This window comes from Harmonia axyridis, chromosome 4 (genome assembly GCF_914767665.1).
Source record: "Harmonia axyridis chromosome 4, icHarAxyr1.1, whole genome shotgun sequence".
Lineage (NCBI taxonomy): Eukaryota > Metazoa > Arthropoda > Insecta > Coleoptera > Coccinellidae > Harmonia > Harmonia axyridis.
The window spans coordinates 12,814,449-12,833,176 of record NC_059504.1 but is presented as its reverse complement, the minus strand read 5'-3'; the positions used below and the strand labels follow the sequence as shown (position 1 = coordinate 12,833,176).

Sequence of the window (18,728 nt, the reverse complement as noted above, 5' to 3'; positions counted from 1 at the left end):
GGGGTATCTCCAGAACCGCCTTGGTGCCACCTATGCTCCTGTGAAGTATTTCCGTTTCCCAATGAAACACCCTGTATATAACGAGTTTTCTAATGGAAATGAAACAATCTAAAATGGTTATAATGGCAGCACTGTGTTTTGTTTTTTGACATTTCTTATGTCATTCGTGTTCACTAGGTTATGACTTTTGATCATCGAGAAAGACACGTGTCGACAACGTTTAGAAATTGTTGATTTTTTTGATCAAAATTAGAACTTATTTGTGAAACCTAAGAGAAGTTCATGAATAATTCATGGACGGCATTATTCAATGAATCGACTTTTCATCGATTTCTATTAGGTATACCATTTTGCTTCCGCCGTTTTGCAATAGATAGCTGTAGCGGTAAGTGGTAGTCGAAATAAATAGATCGTAGATGTCATACAATAAACATAGGTATTTGTAAACATATCGCCATCGAAATATTAGTCGATTTGTGTCTGCATCATAAAGTTATTCTCGATTAAACATGTCAGCTTACGAGCCAAATTCTCGTCATTTGCGGGAGGTTTTAATTTTCTGCTTTAATATACAGAAATCTGCGGCTGAGGCTCATCGAATACTCTCAAATACCTATGGTGAAGCCGCTATTAGTGAAAGAACGTGCCGAGAGTGGTCTAAACGCTTCAAGAATGGCGATTTTAACGTCGAAGACCAGCATGGCGGTGGAAGAGAAAAGGTTTTCGAAGATGCAGAATTGGAGGCATTACTTGATCAAAACTCGTGGCGAACGCAACAAGAATTGGTAGGATTATTGGAAGTGACGCAACAAGCAATTTCAAAAAGCCTGAAAGTCATGGGAATGATTGAGAAACAAGAAAATTGGGAGCCGTACGAGTTGAAGCCGAGATATGTTGAACGGCGTTTGTTTGCTTGTAAATAGCTGCTTGCAAGGCAAAGACGAAAGGAATATCTGCATCGCATTGTGACTGGGGACGAAAAAATGGTTCACTTCGATAATCTCAAGAGCAGAAATCATAGGGATATCCCGGTCATGCTTCCACGTCGACGGCCAAACCGAATATTCACGGATTCAAGGTCATGTTCAGTAGTGTATTATGAAAAAATCAAGGCGATCGTTATAGAACGCAATTAATGCGATTGAGCCGAGCATTGAAAGACAATACAACGAGACACATTAAAGTGATTTTAAAGCACGACAATGCTCGACCCCATGTTGCGAAAGTGGTCAAGGTATTCTCTAGTCGTTACTCCTTCGGAGACCAGCTCTTCCGGTCTTATGAAGTAGCAAAAAATTGGATCGATTCGTGGATCGCTTCAAAAGATGACCAGTTTTTTCAACGCAGGATTCGTACGTGCCCAAAGATGGGAGAAAGTAATGGCCAGAGATGGACAATACTTTTGGTCATAAATGTATAACCAGTTTTTTCTCAATGAAGTCTCGAATTTAGTGAAAAAACGGCAGAAGCAAAGTAGCCTATGTACTAGAATGAGGTTTCAAACAGCCAATCAAAAGAAGCAACTCACCCAAACGATCTGAATGCTGCTTCTTCTTCTCTTTGGCTGCAGGAACCGACCTTCTATTAGCTGCATGCTTTCCGGTACTCTCTTTCCTTGGAAACTGGATCAAACTACCAAACTGCTGATTATAATCCTTCCTCCTCCTCACCACTGCTTCACTTCTGTCCCTCCTCTTCACCACTGTATCCTCATCCTTCTCTTTATAATCCTTAACCCTATCTTCCTTACAGAACTTCTCCACTTCTTCTTCACTCTTTGGACTCAGCGTTGTGTCCGATTTCATCTTCTTGATCTGACATTCTATTTCTTCCAACTGCCTGTTAGAATCTCGTTTTAGTTCGTTTATTTCAGATTCAACTTCCATCTTCTCGTGGTCTCTGACTCTACATTTGTTATTGTTCAAACCAACCATAGCTGATTTCATCTCGCTTGTGTCTTGAATATTTTCAAGGATTTTGTTATCCTGTATGACAGCCATGTCGGTCTGTACTATTATTGAGTCTTGAAGGATCACAGGTGGATTATTTTCTTTGCACTCTGATAGTCTATTGATGGTTTCTTCTATGATCTCTTCGAGTTTGAGTGCCTCGGGCTCGGGGGTCAGACCGAGAATATCAGCGGTTTGGTTGCATATGATATCATCGAGATTTTCGGCGATCAAAGCTTCTTTCAATTCATTTTCTATTAGGACCTGGTTTGTTATATCAGAAAGAACTTGTGGCTCTTGATATTTGGTGAAAGGTTCTTCAGTATTAGGCTCGTATTGGTATGTGTTGGCTGTAGGTTCGAAATCTAACAATTCCGTAAGTTTGCCTATAGCTTCTTCGATCTCTTGAACCACTGCACGTTCCCAAGATGGTTCAAAGTTTACCTTGAAGTCAAATTGTATGTCATCAGCATTCGAGCTCGTAAAAAAACTAGAGTTATTCGATGCTATCCGACCTAACTCATCTTCAACTTCTCTCCCAAAATCTCCAACTATATCTTCTGAAGTGATCTCTGAGTATTCTTGGCAGGTTTGAACATCATTGAATATGTTAGGGACTTGTTGAGTTTCCTTATCTTCAATTTCTTTGAAGGCTGCACATTTGTACGTAACTTCTTCTGCTTTTATGTTCAACTCAACTTCGATTTTTTGAAATGGTACCTTTTCGACAGTGTCTTCGTCACTTAGTTGGGTGGAATTGTTAGAACTGCTTTCTAAATCGGAAAAGTTCTGGTTTAAATTTTCGCAGTCTAGATTGAGCACTGGTTTATCGTAGAATACTTTTTGGATATTTTCTACGCTGTCAAGACGGTTAACACTATCTATTTTATCTATCTGAAAGTCTTCCGTCTCTTCAACGTTGTTATTGTTGAGGTTGTTGATGTCTGTGAAAGAGAAAATGTATAATTATAAGAGTTCGTATAGCATTCCAAGGAAATATGAAGTAGTTTTGGAACAAATACATTGAAATTCAATATTGAAATATTAAATTTTGCCTGATGAACAAACAACTCTCTCAAAGGAGAGTTTGTATTTGTTCAGCTTACTGCTTGAGTTCATCTAAGCCAAGCAGCGTTGATCGAGATCAGTTTCTGAATGGAGGACCGTTGTTTTACACATATGCGTACTTACCATCATTTTTTTCAATAAACTGCGTCCTATTCTCCGTACCAACCAGCTCACACTCATAGTCGTCGTCGGTTAGGTCAGTGTCGGAGGAAACCTTGATAGTGTAGTCTAGGGCGTGAGCAAAGTGTTGAAACCCTGGATAATTAGGGTTGACGATGCCCCGCCGCTGTATCACAGTTTTGGTTCGCCTGCGTCGGTTCAGATTGCCCTCGTCTGAGAACGACTCTGAGTCCGAAACGTCGAAGTCTCTTTCCTCATCCTGAGGCGATGTATCTGCTGAAGATGCGCTGTGGTTAGCTTCTGCAAATAACAAGATATCGTTTTTTTAGAACATTATTCTATTCACCAGAAAATATTGTTCTATCAGTAAGTGAAGATTAAATGCATAATTCTCTAAAAAAGCTATTTAAAATTCGATTGTACTACAGATCGCAAATAAGAAACCAAAATATACCTAATCGAAATAGAATATTTATACAGTAGATAAGAACAGTAATCTAAAAATTTTCTTCTACTCCCTGTACATTTTTGAGAATTACTACTCATGTATTTCCCTAATTCCCTATTCATCAATAATCCGGTATGGTCTAGTGGCTAGGATACCTGGCTCTCACCCAGGAGGCTCGGGTTCGATTCCCGGTACCGGAATACTTTTTTTTAACGCTCAAATTCTTTATTTTGAAGAATATTTTATTACATATTTGTTTGATTTTATGCAATGAGAATAAAAATTTTCTCCATCATGTGCTTATATAATTTTTATTTAATTTTTTTTAACGCTCAAATTCTTTATTTTAAAGAATATTTTATCACATATTTGTTTGATTTTATGCAATGAGAATAAAAATTTTCTCCATCATGTGCTTATATAATTTTTATACGAGAATTTAAAAATAAAACCGTCATCACCCAACCGATTCAAGTTCTGAATTGTCCCACCAACAAAAGGGTCTGCTTCGATTCATCCAGGCTCTTATTATTCCTGAAATTCGCTGTACCCTCCAAAACTCCTATTTGAACAAGGGCTAGACCAGCTGTCATCTACATCATATGAGGCTCAGGATGTCCATATCGATCTGTTTTATTTGAATTCATTTCCTCCATTCACCAGCACCACATGATGGCCAAGACGGGTGCGTATGATGAAAGCGTCCCTGAATACAACTCCCGCCATGGCTTGAATCGAAAAGGATTTTTTCAACTGAGGCGAGGCGATGATGGATTTTTTTTTAGCACAGACGTGAGTACGAAGTGAATGGAGTGAAGAATGGGATTTGGGGGCTTGAGGAAGATACAAATGAGTTTCATTGAATTTCAATGGAAAAAGAACTAGAGAACCAAAGAATTCTCTAGTTGAATAAAAAAAAAGTTTGTAGTTCTTTAGCAGAAACATTTTTTTTTCATTCAGAATTATTTCTTCTGCTTTTTAGACTCATTTTATAATCAAATGAAACATCGTTAATTATTTTAGTCTAATTCGAATAATTAATAATTAATTCTAATAGATATTGAATATTTATGTATTAAAATCAATATATGCCCGTGAAAAATTTTTTCAGAGTAATTTCTTCAATTATAATTATTTTCATTCCTTGTGTAACCGAGATATGGTTCAATGAAACCTCCCTTGAATTTAAATCTTATTTAATAATCGAAAAATAACGCATAAATATTTAAACTTAGTACAAAATATCAAATAATAAAGGGTTTTCCAAAAAGTGATTTCATTTTGATTTGAAAAATTATATTTTAGGAGAAATTAATGGATATTCATTTCATTTAAAAGATGAAGGTAGAAAAGGTGAATAACGACGAGCCAAATGACAGTTGCAGCACGATATCTTTTTTATGGAATTTTCCATGTCCAATCCACACATTTGCTGCTGTATGCCCTCGATAACTCCAGAAATTCCATCTTTGAGGTCTTGAATTTATTGTGGAGCAGCGACATAGACCATATCTTTCACGTGCCCCCAAAGAAAAGAAGCTAAATGTGTTAAATCACTAGATCTCGGTGGCCAATTATGGTATGATTCTCCTCGAGAAATAACAGGAAACTTTTCTAGCAAAATTGCAATTGTTTCGTTGCTTGTGTGGCACGTAGCGTCGTCTTGTTGAAAATAAACATCGTCCCGATTAATATCTTCAGATTTCGGCCATGAAAATCATTAATTTTATAGTTGGGCAGCGCTATCCATTTACCGTAACAGTTGCAACAGCCTTATTTTCGAAAAAAAAGGTCCAATCACACCACCAGCCAAATATCGAACCAAACAGTGACACATTATAATGGAGGGGTCTTTCAACAATCATTCTTGGATTTTCCGAGACCCAAATACGATAATTCTGCTTATTTACGTAGCCTCCACGGTGAAAATGGGCCTCATCCCTGAAGATGATTTTTCGATGAGAATCAAGATCATTTTAATGTATTTCATTTACCCAGTTAGACGTTACAGGTGATCGACCAGCTTGAGTTCTTGTGTTGAATTAATTTTAAAAGCCTTAAGTCTTCATGCAGAATACCTACGGCGTAATGTTGTTTTTGGAATTCTTAATTCCCAAGAGCGATGAGGAAGCGATAAACCTGAGTTTTCGTTAACACCACGGGCTACAGCAGCTATATATTTAGTTGTTCTCTAGCGACGCACACGGTTTCGATTCTTCACTAACTTGTTCCAACATCCCGAATTTTTTCACCAGATTCACTAATGCCGAGAAGGTGCTTCACAATGACCCAAAAGTGCTTTAGTTTTTCGAACTGTGATTTTTTGTAGTCAATCTTGAGAATTTCAATGCGCTCTTGAAGCGTGCATCGTTCTATTTTTAGTCATGGCTTAGTTTTTGCTTGCCAAATGTCAAAAGATGACAGCTTCAACAGTGATAACTGCCCAGATAGTGGGCCACTATTCAAAATGAAACCTCTTATTGGAAAACCTTTTATCATAATACCAATTCACAGAATTCGAATAGTTCCGATACTACAGAAAAATATTGAACTTGGGACACCCTATAGAAGACAAATCCAGCCGCGCTTTAGCAGATTCAGTTAATCTATACAGAATCAATTCGAAAAATGGCAGTGTTTGATTTGTTCATTCCATAATAAGGAAAATAATAAAAGAGAACATTTAAGAATTCCAGTGAATTTTATTGTGTCGAATATGTCATTTCTGACAACCTCTAGTCGAAATTCCACAGAACCCCAAAAGTGTGCTGCTAATCATTGGGGATTTTTCAAAATACGCCTCTGTGCGATGGCACAGCCCTCTAGATTACTTCGGTGAATTATGTGGCGTCCCGCTCTATAGCGGTGTTCGGTACAGGAATGCTGGGGGCATTCCGTTCCCGTATATGACGTCACACTAATAATATGCATGCAATAACCAGCCCTAATATTCCATTTCCTGTAAAATATGGCTTCAAGTTTGGGGAGATACTGGGAGCGAGGTTGCGTACTCAGATGCGGGACTCCTGTGGATCTATTTTCTTTTACGAGTGTTGACGAATTTCCAGTAGTCATTCGAGGTTGGTTCTACGTGAACGAAACAACAATTTCTTTCTGGAAATGTTCTTTACTTGCTGCATTCAGCGAAGCATTTGAAATAGGGAAACTTTCTCATTCTTTTTGAGCGCTCGTCCTTTCGTAGGAACGATGTCTGTGATTCACTGATGACGAATACTTGTTCAAATTTGATTCTCTCCGTCCGTCCGTGAACACAATAACTCTCGTGAGTTTCAGGTTAGGTTGAATGCCACAGTTTGGTTCGTTAATTGGCAAAATCCGACAAGGGTTAAATATAGCCGATCGAAAATGTGCTCCTGGATGTAAAAGGTAAACTTAAAGCTCAACCATAATTATTATTAGATATTATTATCATACAGTGAAAGTTAAGTTTCCTATAATTTCATCATAAGATATTATTATCATACAGTGAAAGTTAAGTTTCCAATAATTTCATCATAAAAAAAACAAAAACATGCTACACTGATATATAACCGAAAAAAAATTACAAAATAAGTCTTTCACTGATGGAATACGAATTTATGAAAAATTCAAGAAATTTATCGAAAAAAAGTTAAAGAATTCGAGTGTTCATATCAAATTAGAATTTCAAGTTCCAAGCAGAATTTCAAAAAGATCACAGCATCAGAACCTTATTTAATTCAAGAAGATTTTCATGAAACAAGGGCCAAAAATTTCTATATCCGATAGAATTGATATTTTGCGTATTTTCATAAAATTACCATTTCAAGCTTCGTACTCAATTTTGTTACAGCCCTGAATCTAGTACTCAGTAGTAGTGTTCAGGTTCTGCGTTTTGTCAAATCTATCAGCAGAGCTAAAATCTAAAAATATTCTCTTACTTATATCAAAAGTAAGTAAGGATAGTAAGTACTTTTTGTCGCTCGAGTGAAATAATTGACCTCGCAACGTTCAGCTGTCGATAATAAAGTCAAGACACAAATTGCTACACTTTTACTCCTAGTGAAACAATACAACAGTACACTCAATAAGTCATTTTGCTGGTTAAGCCTTGGCCTTACCAATTAAAAATTGGTATTTTATTCGTCAGCATAGTCACCTTCAAGAGCGATACATGTAAAACCCTTTTTTTACATTTTAATGCTATTTATGCAAGAAGATTCGTTTTGTTTTTTAAATAGGCTTCGACCACGACAATCACTTCTTCTTTAGAGCCGAATTTCTTTCCTTGAAACATTCTTTTGAGGTCTCCAATAAGTCAGTAATCACTCGAGAACAGATCTGGATAATAAGCTAGGTTGTCAAGCAGTTGGAAACACATTTCGTTCAATTTGACCATGGTTTTTGTGGATTTGTGAAAAAGAATATTTTCTTGGTGAAGATAATTGTTTCTGTTGCATTTGAGAACATTTTGTCTTAATAAATGTCAAATTCACTGTTGACGGTTTCAATTTTGTCAAGATAGTAATGAAAAATCCTATGTTCCAAAATAGGAATACCATTAGCTTGCCAGCTGATGTTTGAGATTTTGATAGCTTGAACTGCTTTGCAATTATCTGAAGCTTTCTTCGACTCAGGAGAGTTATGAATCCATATTCAATGCAATGCCACATATCGATGCAAAAAATCTTATTTATTGCACTTTAGCAGCTCTAACCATCGTTCGGAAGATGATGCCTTATTGATTTTGGTCAGCAGTGAGCACCCAGTGGCACCCATTTCCAGCAAAGCTTTCTCATGGACAAATTTTCACACAAATAGTGAATACAATATTGTGATATCTTCAACTCTACTGCTATCTCATGAAACATTGACTTACGACCGCTAAAAAACATTTCGTAGACTTTTTGATGATTTTATTCCGAATGCAACATGTTTTTTTGAAACATTGCAGAATCTAGGATATCAGAGCGTGCATCATCATCAGTGGTTCTTCCATCACATTCATCAGCATACCTACCACCTTTTAACCTTTGTGTCGATGGAACATAATCTGAATAAAACTCATCAAGCCATTGCTTCGCTTGCACAATATTCTTGCCATGAAAAACTGGATTTCATCGATTCACGAAACTCGTTTTTATTCATTTTTCAAATGAACACAAATGAAACGTCTCTTAACACTCAATATCTCGATTCAGACCACTGAAATTTTGACTCTTGAAGCTTGGTACCAACGAGAAAAAAGTGTATTGGCAATGGTGAAGCCATCTGTGTACCAAATCCGGGACTTATCGAGTGACTTGTTGATAACGAGAAAAAAATGGTTTTGGCGATTCCATATCTACGCCAGTTTCGAGACTTAATGGGTGACGTTTCGACATTCATCAAAGTTTTGAATCATATAGGCAAGAATAAAGTTAGAACAATTTGCCTTCTTATAATTCTTACCTTCGTAATCGAAAAAGCTATCATCTGGCGAAGACTCCGAGTAGACAGAGTTTGTTTTGTCCCTCCTCGCTTGCGTTGTATTTCTCAGAGAAGCAGCCAGCGTGTTGTTGATATTCGCGTACTGATTCCTCTGTCGATTGTTCACGTTGTTGCTGAGCTCTCGCTGCTTGTCCCTTACAGATTTGGACCATTGCAGTTTAACAGCTTCGTTTTGAACGTTGTTCAGAGTATCGAAACTTTGGATGTTGTTTGTAGTCAGACCTGTCGTTGTTTCATCGTTTAGATTCGAGTTTTGCAAAGTGAGGTTGGAATTTGTCGTTAGGTTCGAGGTTATGTTGCTATTGTGGAGGGTGTTGATCCTTTTTGGGGAGTTGAGGACATCGCTGACGTTATGAATGGATATTGGTCCATCTGAGGACTTCAGACGCATGCTTGGTTCCTGAAAAAAAAAATATTAAAAATATATTAAATATACTTGAATTCAGTGGTCAGTATGTTGAGAGGAAAGTAATCATAAATTGTGATAATTCTATTAATATTTCAGAAATTGTCTGTTTCTGATCTGTATTATCAACAAATGCTCTCAATGATTCCGCTTATTCAGCTATAAACAAGTCAAAATTGTCAGTGTAATCCACATCAATAACGTTCCTATTTAGTTCCTACCTAGTCTTGTTTTATTTTGTCTTTTCAAAAAATGACAGAGGAAATTATTTTCGAAATGAATGATGATTAAATGTCGTTTATTCTATCAAAAATTCACAAACTTTGACATTTTACTTTATACCACTCGAGTAAGTATTACTATATGGTACTCTTCAGAACTGTTAAGTGCTGAATTGTTCTGAACTATTTGTCAATAATGGTAGATGTTCAGTCTATTGGGAAAGTTCGAATATTTCATGACTCCATAACTAACAGATAGAAGAATGAAGGCTAAAGCGCATCACACACCTCATGTTCTATATTTTTATTATTTTCAATCAAGAACCTACAGATATATCCTGTTTTACATTTCGTTTGAATCTAGATTTTAGATGTATTTCTCACACACGATTGGTTCACTGAGGGGTGGATTGATTAAGCTGGACTATCAATATTTTATTGTGATCGTCTTTGTAAGTAAGTATTACCATATTACTCTTCAGAACTGTTAAGTCATAAATTGTTTTGAACTATTTGTCATTAATGGTAGATGTTCTAACGAACTAACAGATAGAAGAACGAAGGCAAAAGCGTATCACACACAGCAAGTTCTAGATTTTTATAATTCTCAAGAACCTATAGATATACCTTGTTTGTATGTTTTTGTTCGTGCTGAGGCAAAAAGACCGAAATGAAACAAATTCAAACTGAACTCGAATGAAATAAATCCCTTATACAAAAATGGACTACAGGTTACACGATGAACTTAACTCTGTAGAATAGAGCCATAATTTGACTAAAATGAAATGCGAATGTTTCTAAATTCTTGGGCAGATTTCCAGGAACCTTAACAATGAATTGAGAGAGCAAAAAAGATCCTAACTAGACGTCGGTGCTTTTCTTTAATATTTTAGTTCTTTATGTAGATTAACTAACGTTTTTTCTGCTTGGTAAGTGTGATTTTTTCAGGTATCTACTACCACTAAGTTCTGATTGCTTGATAACGAAGTGAAAGCTAATGGAAAACTCCGGTATTCTAGACCACTTCCCCATTATATGAGTCTAATTATTCCATGCAAACCGGGATCGATTTTTCCACGAGCAACCCGACCTCAGCGAACTCGAAACTCAGTAATTTGAATATTCAAGTAGCACCTCATAAACTCGCAACGGAATCTTGACTTTCTCACCGGCTAGAAGCCCTATTAATTTTGCATCCTCTTCAAATCACCGCCCAGCCCTTAATGGCAGAAGAATTCCTGAAACTAGTTATTCTCACCGCGTCACCTCTCAAACTGGATGGGATTCGGGAATAATTCAGCTTCTGTTTATCCCAGTTCAAGACGAGTTCCAACAAGTTCTGATTATATTTCAATGGCCAAATCTAGTCTTATTGTATTTTCTCTTTTCAAAAAATGACAGAGGACATTATTTTCGAAATGAATTCCCTTGAAGGATAATTAAATGTCGTTTATTCTATCAAAAATTCATAAACTTTGACCTTTTACTTTATACCACTCGAGTAAGTATTACCATATGGTACTCTTTAGAACTGTTAAGTGCTGAATTGTTCTGAACTATTTGTCAATAATGGTAGATGTTCAGTTTTTGGGAAAGTTTGAATATTTCATGACTCCATAACTAGCAAATAGTTAGAAGAATGAAGGCTAAAGCGCAGCACACACGTCACGTTCTATATTTTTACTCGAAACTCAGTAATTTGAATATTCAAGTAGCACCTCATAAACTCGCAACGGAATCTTGACTTTCTCACCGGCTAGAAGCCCTATTAATTTTGCATCCTCTTCAAATCACCGCCCAGCCCTTAATGGCAGAAGAATTCCTGAAACTAGTTATTCTCACCGCGTCACCTCTCAAACTGGATGGGATTCGGAAATAATTCAGCTTCTGTTTATCCCAGTTCAAGACGAGTTCCAACAAGTTCTGATTATATTTCAGTTGCGCAAACATCGGTCCAAGGGTTTGTTCGAATTACATGCCTGCATGTTTATTTATTTCATGTCCCGTTGGAATTCCGGAACTCGATTTAGGAAGTCGTTACGGAAGTAGGTTTCGGTCCCAATTGAAAATAACGAGTTGTAGCGTGTTGTTGAAGGGACGTGCGGTATAGGGTGTTGTTGAATATGGCTCTTTTTATGAAGAGTTTGATCAGAGTTTGAGAAGAATACGGAACCATTAAGCTGAGAGCAATTATGATTCATCCTTCGAAATAACTATAACAATTGGTAGATAGGAACATAAAAAGAATCTGAAAACTGCCATGCCAAAACATGACGAGAGACATGCCAAAAACATGACGAGAATCATCGATACATCTTTGAGATTTAGATTTTGATGTGAGGGGGTTTCATGTATGTTTATTGTACCCCCATCAGAGCTCTTATCATCTTTAGTCGTCGCAGTCTACAGCTTTCCAGTTCCAGAGATTTAATCAACTCCTTAATATTAGATGACTTCAAAGAGGTTACTTCCTCATTTTTACAAATTTTTGTCTACAGCATTTTCTGCTTTAGCTAGCGATGGGGAGGCATTCCGACACCAGGTGATCCGGAGTTTTTTCCTTCTCCTAACAGAATCTGCACTCGTCGATTTCTGCCCTACTTATTCTTTGAGTTTGAGTAGACAATGCTCTGTAAGGAATCCAGAAGTTCCATATACTTCTCGAATTTTGCAGTATCAAAGTTTCGAAGCAACTTTTTGGGAAGATCTAACCCAGGAAGATTCCACCAGAGTGTTTTTCTTTCGGTTTTTTCCTTTGTAACTCTTTCTTGTTGGAATATTCACTCATACCACAGAAAGGTTATGAGTCAATGAAAGGAGTTTGTGCTCCATTTCTGTCAAGTATGTTTGCCTCTTTGGCACTCCAATACGATATTAGAATCGATGGTTTGTAATTTCACTGTTTGATTGCAGACTGCCTGTCAGAATGTATCGCTGTATCACATTTCTGATCGTTTATTACTACGTTCATTTCCATACACCTCCTACAGTTGCCTAACGAAAGCGGGCATTTGGTACCAGCCCTGAATACTTCAGCGCCAGTTCTCGTCGTGGAATAGTGGACTTCCTTTCTCAATCATTTTTCCACCAAGTAGTGAAAATTTTCTCGATGCTAGTTTTTTCTTCATCTCGTAACTTGAAAGGCCCGCTGATGGCATGTACTTGGTCAGAGAGGATCAGGCTCTCTGATTTCTATTTCCCTCTTTACTGCTACCTACCTTCCCTATTGATACATAAACATAAGATTCAATTTTGTTTCATCACGAAGACCTTGAAACATCAGTAAACGCGGTTTAGGACAATGAGCTATTTCAATGAAGTTCGGCATGATTTTCATTGCTGCAGCAGGGAATTTGGTGGAGTGATTCGTTGAGCGGATAAAAATTTCACTGAAGGTACTATTACACAATCAAGCTGCAGTTCCCAAGGCGAAACATTCGTCATCATGGCAAAGTATTACTGTAGGTTATCATTTTGTGATTCATTGCTTGAAGCGAATGTTTACTTTCTACTCTAAAATAAAACCCTAATAATTTATATGTCTAACCGTGGATATATGAATATCTACCAACATAAATCATAATGTTTACTGAGTTCATACAGAAACTATTTTTATCTAGTACATCACCAAAAAAAAAAAACGAAACAATTGTGAAGGTTAACACAGATAAGAATTTCTATCTAGATATCGACTACTTCTATCGTAGGTTAGTTGCACATTGTGTCTTCGCCCAAAAAGTTCGAAAGTATAGCGAGCAAAAGTTACGCAATGTTTGGTGGGCTTTTCTACCAACTGTTTTTGACGACCCTTAGTCATCCTGAGCTGCCTTGTGACAACAACCCAAAGCTCAGGGGCTGCAAAAACCCTTATTTCAACCAATTACAACTGGCCCAACAGTGGCCAGTGACAGAATGCTTGATGTGGAAGAAGATTCGCAAGACAAACAGTTGCAATATGCCAAAAAACACGAGCATATTCACTATTCACGGTTTGTGGCCTTCAAATACTCATGGTGCCCACCCTGAATATTGTGATAGTGATCTGAAATTTTCCCGAAGAATATTAGCTCCAATAATAAATGATATGAAGGAGAGGTGGACAGATATCCATGCCAATATAAATGAAACTTCCTTTTGGAATTACGAATGGAAAAAGCACGGTACTTGCGCTCAAACCTTGGCTTCTTTGAATGGGGTGTTCAAGTATTTCAGGAAAGGTCTTCAACTCCATCGTCAGTACGATATCTTTGCAGCCCTGAAGAAGCGGAACATCATACCTGGTGGATCTTTTGATTTGAAAGCCATCTACGACGCAATATTCCACGAATTTAGAGCACATCCTATCATCACCCTCAAATACATTTCAAAGTTTGGCTATTTCTTACACGAGATAAGGCTATGTTTTGATAAATCTTTGAGAATTGAAAATTGCACTAAGCCAATGAATGATAATCTAAATGTCAAATTCCCGAAATAATTACCACCAGGTATAATCAAGTAGACATCGTTCTAGAATTGAAATCGTTTTTAGAGCATTTTAAGAATTTATGTACGAGCATTTGTTAATTTGAATATATGAATTATTTCATGAAGATTAGCTTTCAGTGAATATCCCGAAGGGTTCTCTCCTTGAATTATAATATTAACTAAAAAATTAAGAAATCAGTCCCAAGAAACTAATAAAAATTTTTTCAGTAGAACACTAAAGATGAAACGTGCTATCCCAAATCCTCATAAGCACCCGAATGGATGTATCAATTCATCAAAGACGTAAGATGGCTTCCACAACCTCATAAGATTTATCCTTTCCAAGGATCTAAACCCCTAATAAAACCTCCAATTTATAAGCGATTAAAGAAGCCATACAAAGTTGATTGAGTCGTAAAACACTCCACAATTTGGTGGCGTGTCTAATTTATGGCGAGGATCTAGTCTGTTGAATGAATAACTGGCAAGACGGTAGGATCAGTTTGAAATGGCTCGAAAAGAATACTGACTTTGGCCAATTTATCTTGGACTTACACCTTCCTTACATTGTGAAATTACTGAAAGTCAGAAATATACTCTGTGACATTAGAATTGTTGCACCCAGAAATATTAATTTTTCAATTGAATTTTTGTTGGTTGTGCTTTCGACTTGAGTTGGTTTTTGAATGTACTCTGTATAAGATGTTTTATAAATCCATTTAATTTTTCATCACTAGAAGCGCAAGCTTAGGTTTTCAATGAAGAACACTACTTAACTTCAAGCTTCTTTAGACTCCTCTTTAACCCGATATTAAGCCTATGCTTTTCATTGAGTCGAACTGACCATTTTTTCTATTTTAGTACCATTACAATAGAGCCTGAGTTGTATTGAGGTAGAGGAACAGAAAGATGACCAACTGTCCAACCGAAGAATACTATAGATTGTCGAGCTAGGCGCTTCAGACAACTAGCTCTGTGTACTAAGTGTACACACTATCATATAATTTGAAACTCTTGACATATTTCAATAATAATGGGTGTTTTTTTCGAGGTATATAACTTTAAGTTGGCATTACTGTTCAAGATGGCGACCGATTTCACAGCTGTCAAGTGATTTATTCTCAGTTTGGTTTGGCAATTCATCATGAATAGACTCAAGCCTGAATAACGCTTGCAGAAGTGCAATTTTATTTCGAAAATGATGGTTCTGTGCAGAATACGTATCGCGTGCTACGTCCATTTTATTTTGTTTAGCGATGAAGCGCACTTCTGGTTGAGTGGCTACGTCAACAAACAAAACTGCCGCATTTGGAGTGAAGCTGATCCTCTAGTGCATGTCGACACACTGTTACATCCAGAAAAACTGACTGTTTGGTGCGCTTTAAGGGCTGATGGAATCATTGGTCCGTACTTCTTCAAAAATGATGATGGCCAGAACCTTACAGTCAATGGTGATCGGTATAGAGTCATGATTACTAACTTTTCGATTCCTGAATTGAACATCCATGATGTCCAGGAGCTGTGGTTCCAACAAGACGGCGCAACATGTCACACAGCTCGTGCCACAATCGATTTATTGAAAGACACGTTTGGTGACCGCCTAATTTCACGTTTTGGACCTGTGAATTGGCCTCCAAGATCTTGTGATTTTAAACCGCTAGACTACTTTCTGTGGGGCTATGTAAAGTCATTGGTCTATGCGGATAAGCCACAAACACTTGACCATTTGGAAGACAACATTCGCCGTGTTATTGCCGATATACGGCACAAATGTTGGAAAAAGTCATCGAAAATTGGACGTCCAGATTGGACCACATCCGAGCCAGCCCGGTCATATGCCAGAAATCATATTCAAAATGTTATGCCACAAGATTATCTTGCGGATAAATACAATTCATGTCAATCTAATAATCCATCGTTGTCTTATTGCAATTTAAAGTTCTATAGCTCTAAAAAAACACCCTTTATGAAAGTAGTCGGGAACTCTTATAAAATGAAAATCAAAATTCCTTATTTCGTTCATCAAATCAACACCAGTTGAGTTTAATTCACAATCAACGGAAAGGTAGGATTCGAAACACAATCAGAATATCGGAAAGCAGGACCAGATAATCAATTTTCCAAAGATTCTGTGAGGTGTTCAGTAGCAGCGTGAACCCTATCATGTGTCAATTAATTTGATTGAAAGCTTCATCAGTTCCCCAACTGAGTGGTCAGTAAATACGGGGCGCAATAGGCGTGAAGTAATTTGCCAGTGTCAATTAAAACCCGAATATGTCACAATGATATATTGCTGACATATTGTAAGAATGTCACGTACTGCCCTAATGGCATGACGCGCGAATCAATGGACTGACGTGATATGTGGTCACTCCATCTGCACGTTTAGGTACAGTGCATTATTTTGTAATAAGGGGCAAACCCAGGAATATAGCTTACGCGATCTTTCTAATTTGAAAAAAATATATTCGAAGGGCCGTTGACAGGTTTCTGTCCATGAATTTTCACCAAGTGTAAATAATTTGTCTGTGAAAAGAAAATAATCGAGAGTTTTGCTAGAAATTCTTTAATTTCAGATTTGAATTTTCTGACTAGTTAAAGGGTGTTTTTTTAGAGCTATAGAACTTTAAATTGCAATAAAACAACGATGGATTATTCGATTGACATGAATTTCATTTATCCGCAAGATAATCTTGTGGCATTACATTTTGAATATGATTTCTGGCATATGACCGCCACGGCTGGCTCGGATGTAGTCCAATCTGGACGTTCAATTTTCGATGAATTTTTCCAATATTTGTGGCCGTATATCGGCAATAACACGGCGAATTTTGTCTTCCAAAGGGTCAAGGGTTTGTGGCTTATCCGCATAGACCAATGACTTTACATAGCCCCACAGAAAGTAGTCTAGCGGTGTTAAATCACAAGATCTTGGAGGCCAATTCACAGGTCCAAAACGTCAAATTAAGCGGTCACCAAACGTGTCTTTCAATAAATCGATTGTGGCACGAGCTGTGTGACATGTTGCGCCGTCTTGTTGGAACCAAAGCTCCTGGACATCATGGTTGTTCAATTCAGGAATGAAAAAGTTAGTAATCATGGCTCTATACCGATCACAGTGAACTGTAACGTTCTGGCCATCATCGTTTTTGAAAAAGTACGGACCAATGATTCCACCAGCCCATAAAGCGCAGCAAACAATCCGTTTTTCTGGATGTAATGGTGTTTCGGCCATCCAACCAGAAGTGTGCTTCATCGCTAAACAAAATAAAATAGACGTAGTGCGCGATACGTATTCCGCACAGAATCATTATTTTAGAAATGAAATTGCACTATTTGCAAGCGTTTTTCAGGCGTGAGTCTATTCATGATGAATTGCCAAACCAAACTGAGAATAAATCACTTGACAGCTGTTGAATCGGTCGCCATCTCGAACAGTAATGCCAACTTAAAGTTATATACCTCGAAAAAAAACACCCGTTACTTGTAATTAGATACATCTTTGTTAAGCAATGATAATTTTTCTTTAAAAATATATTATCGGCTATGACGCACAGAGAACATACCAACTGTTGAAACTTTTTAAATCTCTTCTCCCAACATTCCTCGGAAAGAATTCCATTAATTACTCGACAAGGGGACTGCAGACACGACATATAAAATGATTAAGTGTTCATAATGTGCCCTATGGTTCATTTCAAGTGCTTTTTTGTCTGCTAAAGCAGGAAATTTATGGATATAATGCTCTCTAATGGCACCGGAGCACACGTACATATTTTCTTCGATCAATTAATTCCAGTTGCTACGCTTTCAGGTTTCAAGTTGGGGGTTGTAAAATCACGGAGTAATGCCTATTTATAGATACCATTAAAGCGTTATGATCGAGGAGCATATTACATGCGGTTTGCAGCAATAAGGTTTGTTTAAATGAAGTTCGGCATGATTTTCATTGCTACGGAAGGGATTTTGGGATGATTGATGGCTAAGCGGATATTATTTCTATCGAGTGTAAGCGTTGGCTGAAGTTTTATTACCCAACCAAGCTGCAGTTGTCACCATGAGGAAGTATTACTTTTGGTTAGCACTCTGTATACGTTTCATTGCTCAAAGTTGATATTTACCATGTGCTCTGAAATGAAACTATAATAATCCACTTGTCCAAACGTTTGTACACTTTAAGACGGCTGATTAAATCTTCATATTTTTTCTGAATCGCATATCAACCAAGTTTGATTTTAAATGTTGAGGAGCTATCTTGTTTTATTTTTTTTATCTAGTGTAGATCAGTTAAAACAGTTTGAACATAATGATTCATCTGTTTACTCCAGAATATTTGCAGAAATCTTCATATTATCTCTGAATCATTCATAAACCAACTCATATCATAAGGTTTATTGAGACTCCCGGGTTTATCCTCACACTAATGAGAGCAAGAGCTGTCTTGATTCAAGAACAAAACACAAGGGTGAAAGCTTTGAACCGAGATGAAAATTGTTTTGGGTCCTTGTCAGGTGAATTTCTGATGTTTTTTTTTTGGAATTGTAATATTTTTTATTCTCTTCAATAAAGGCATTATTATT

The 18,728-nt window shown here is 37.1% G+C and overlaps 2 protein-coding genes and 1 non-coding gene across 4 annotated transcripts in view; 2 read left to right on the top strand and 1 right to left on the bottom strand.

The window, feature by feature from the left end:
* The window catches only part of LOC123677594 (general transcriptional corepressor trfA), a 115,111-nt gene that overhangs the window by 29,322 nt on the left and 67,061 nt on the right, over positions 1–18,728 (bottom strand). For both annotated transcript variants that reach the window (XM_045614216.1, XM_045614215.1), the window contains exons 2-4: positions 9,016–9,454; positions 3,141–3,437; positions 1,529–2,893 (exon numbers count right to left, since the gene is read on the bottom strand). In XM_045614216.1, coding sequence (XP_045470172.1) covers positions 1,529–2,893; positions 3,141–3,437; positions 9,016–9,445 — 2,092 coding nt within the window. In that variant the 5' untranslated portion in view covers positions 9,446–9,454. The remainder of the gene's footprint in view (positions 1–1,528; positions 2,894–3,140; positions 3,438–9,015; positions 9,455–18,728) is intronic.
* Trnae-cuc lies at positions 3,714–3,785 on the top strand. The gene has a single exon. It is a non-coding gene; the product is annotated as a tRNA-Glu (tRNA).
* On the top strand, positions 13,365–14,273 carry LOC123677596 (ribonuclease Oy-like). The gene has a single exon (XM_045614218.1). It carries the CDS (start codon positions 13,451–13,453, stop codon positions 14,156–14,158), a length of 708 nt encoding a protein of 235 aa, XP_045470174.1. The 5' UTR covers positions 13,365–13,450; the 3' UTR covers positions 14,159–14,273.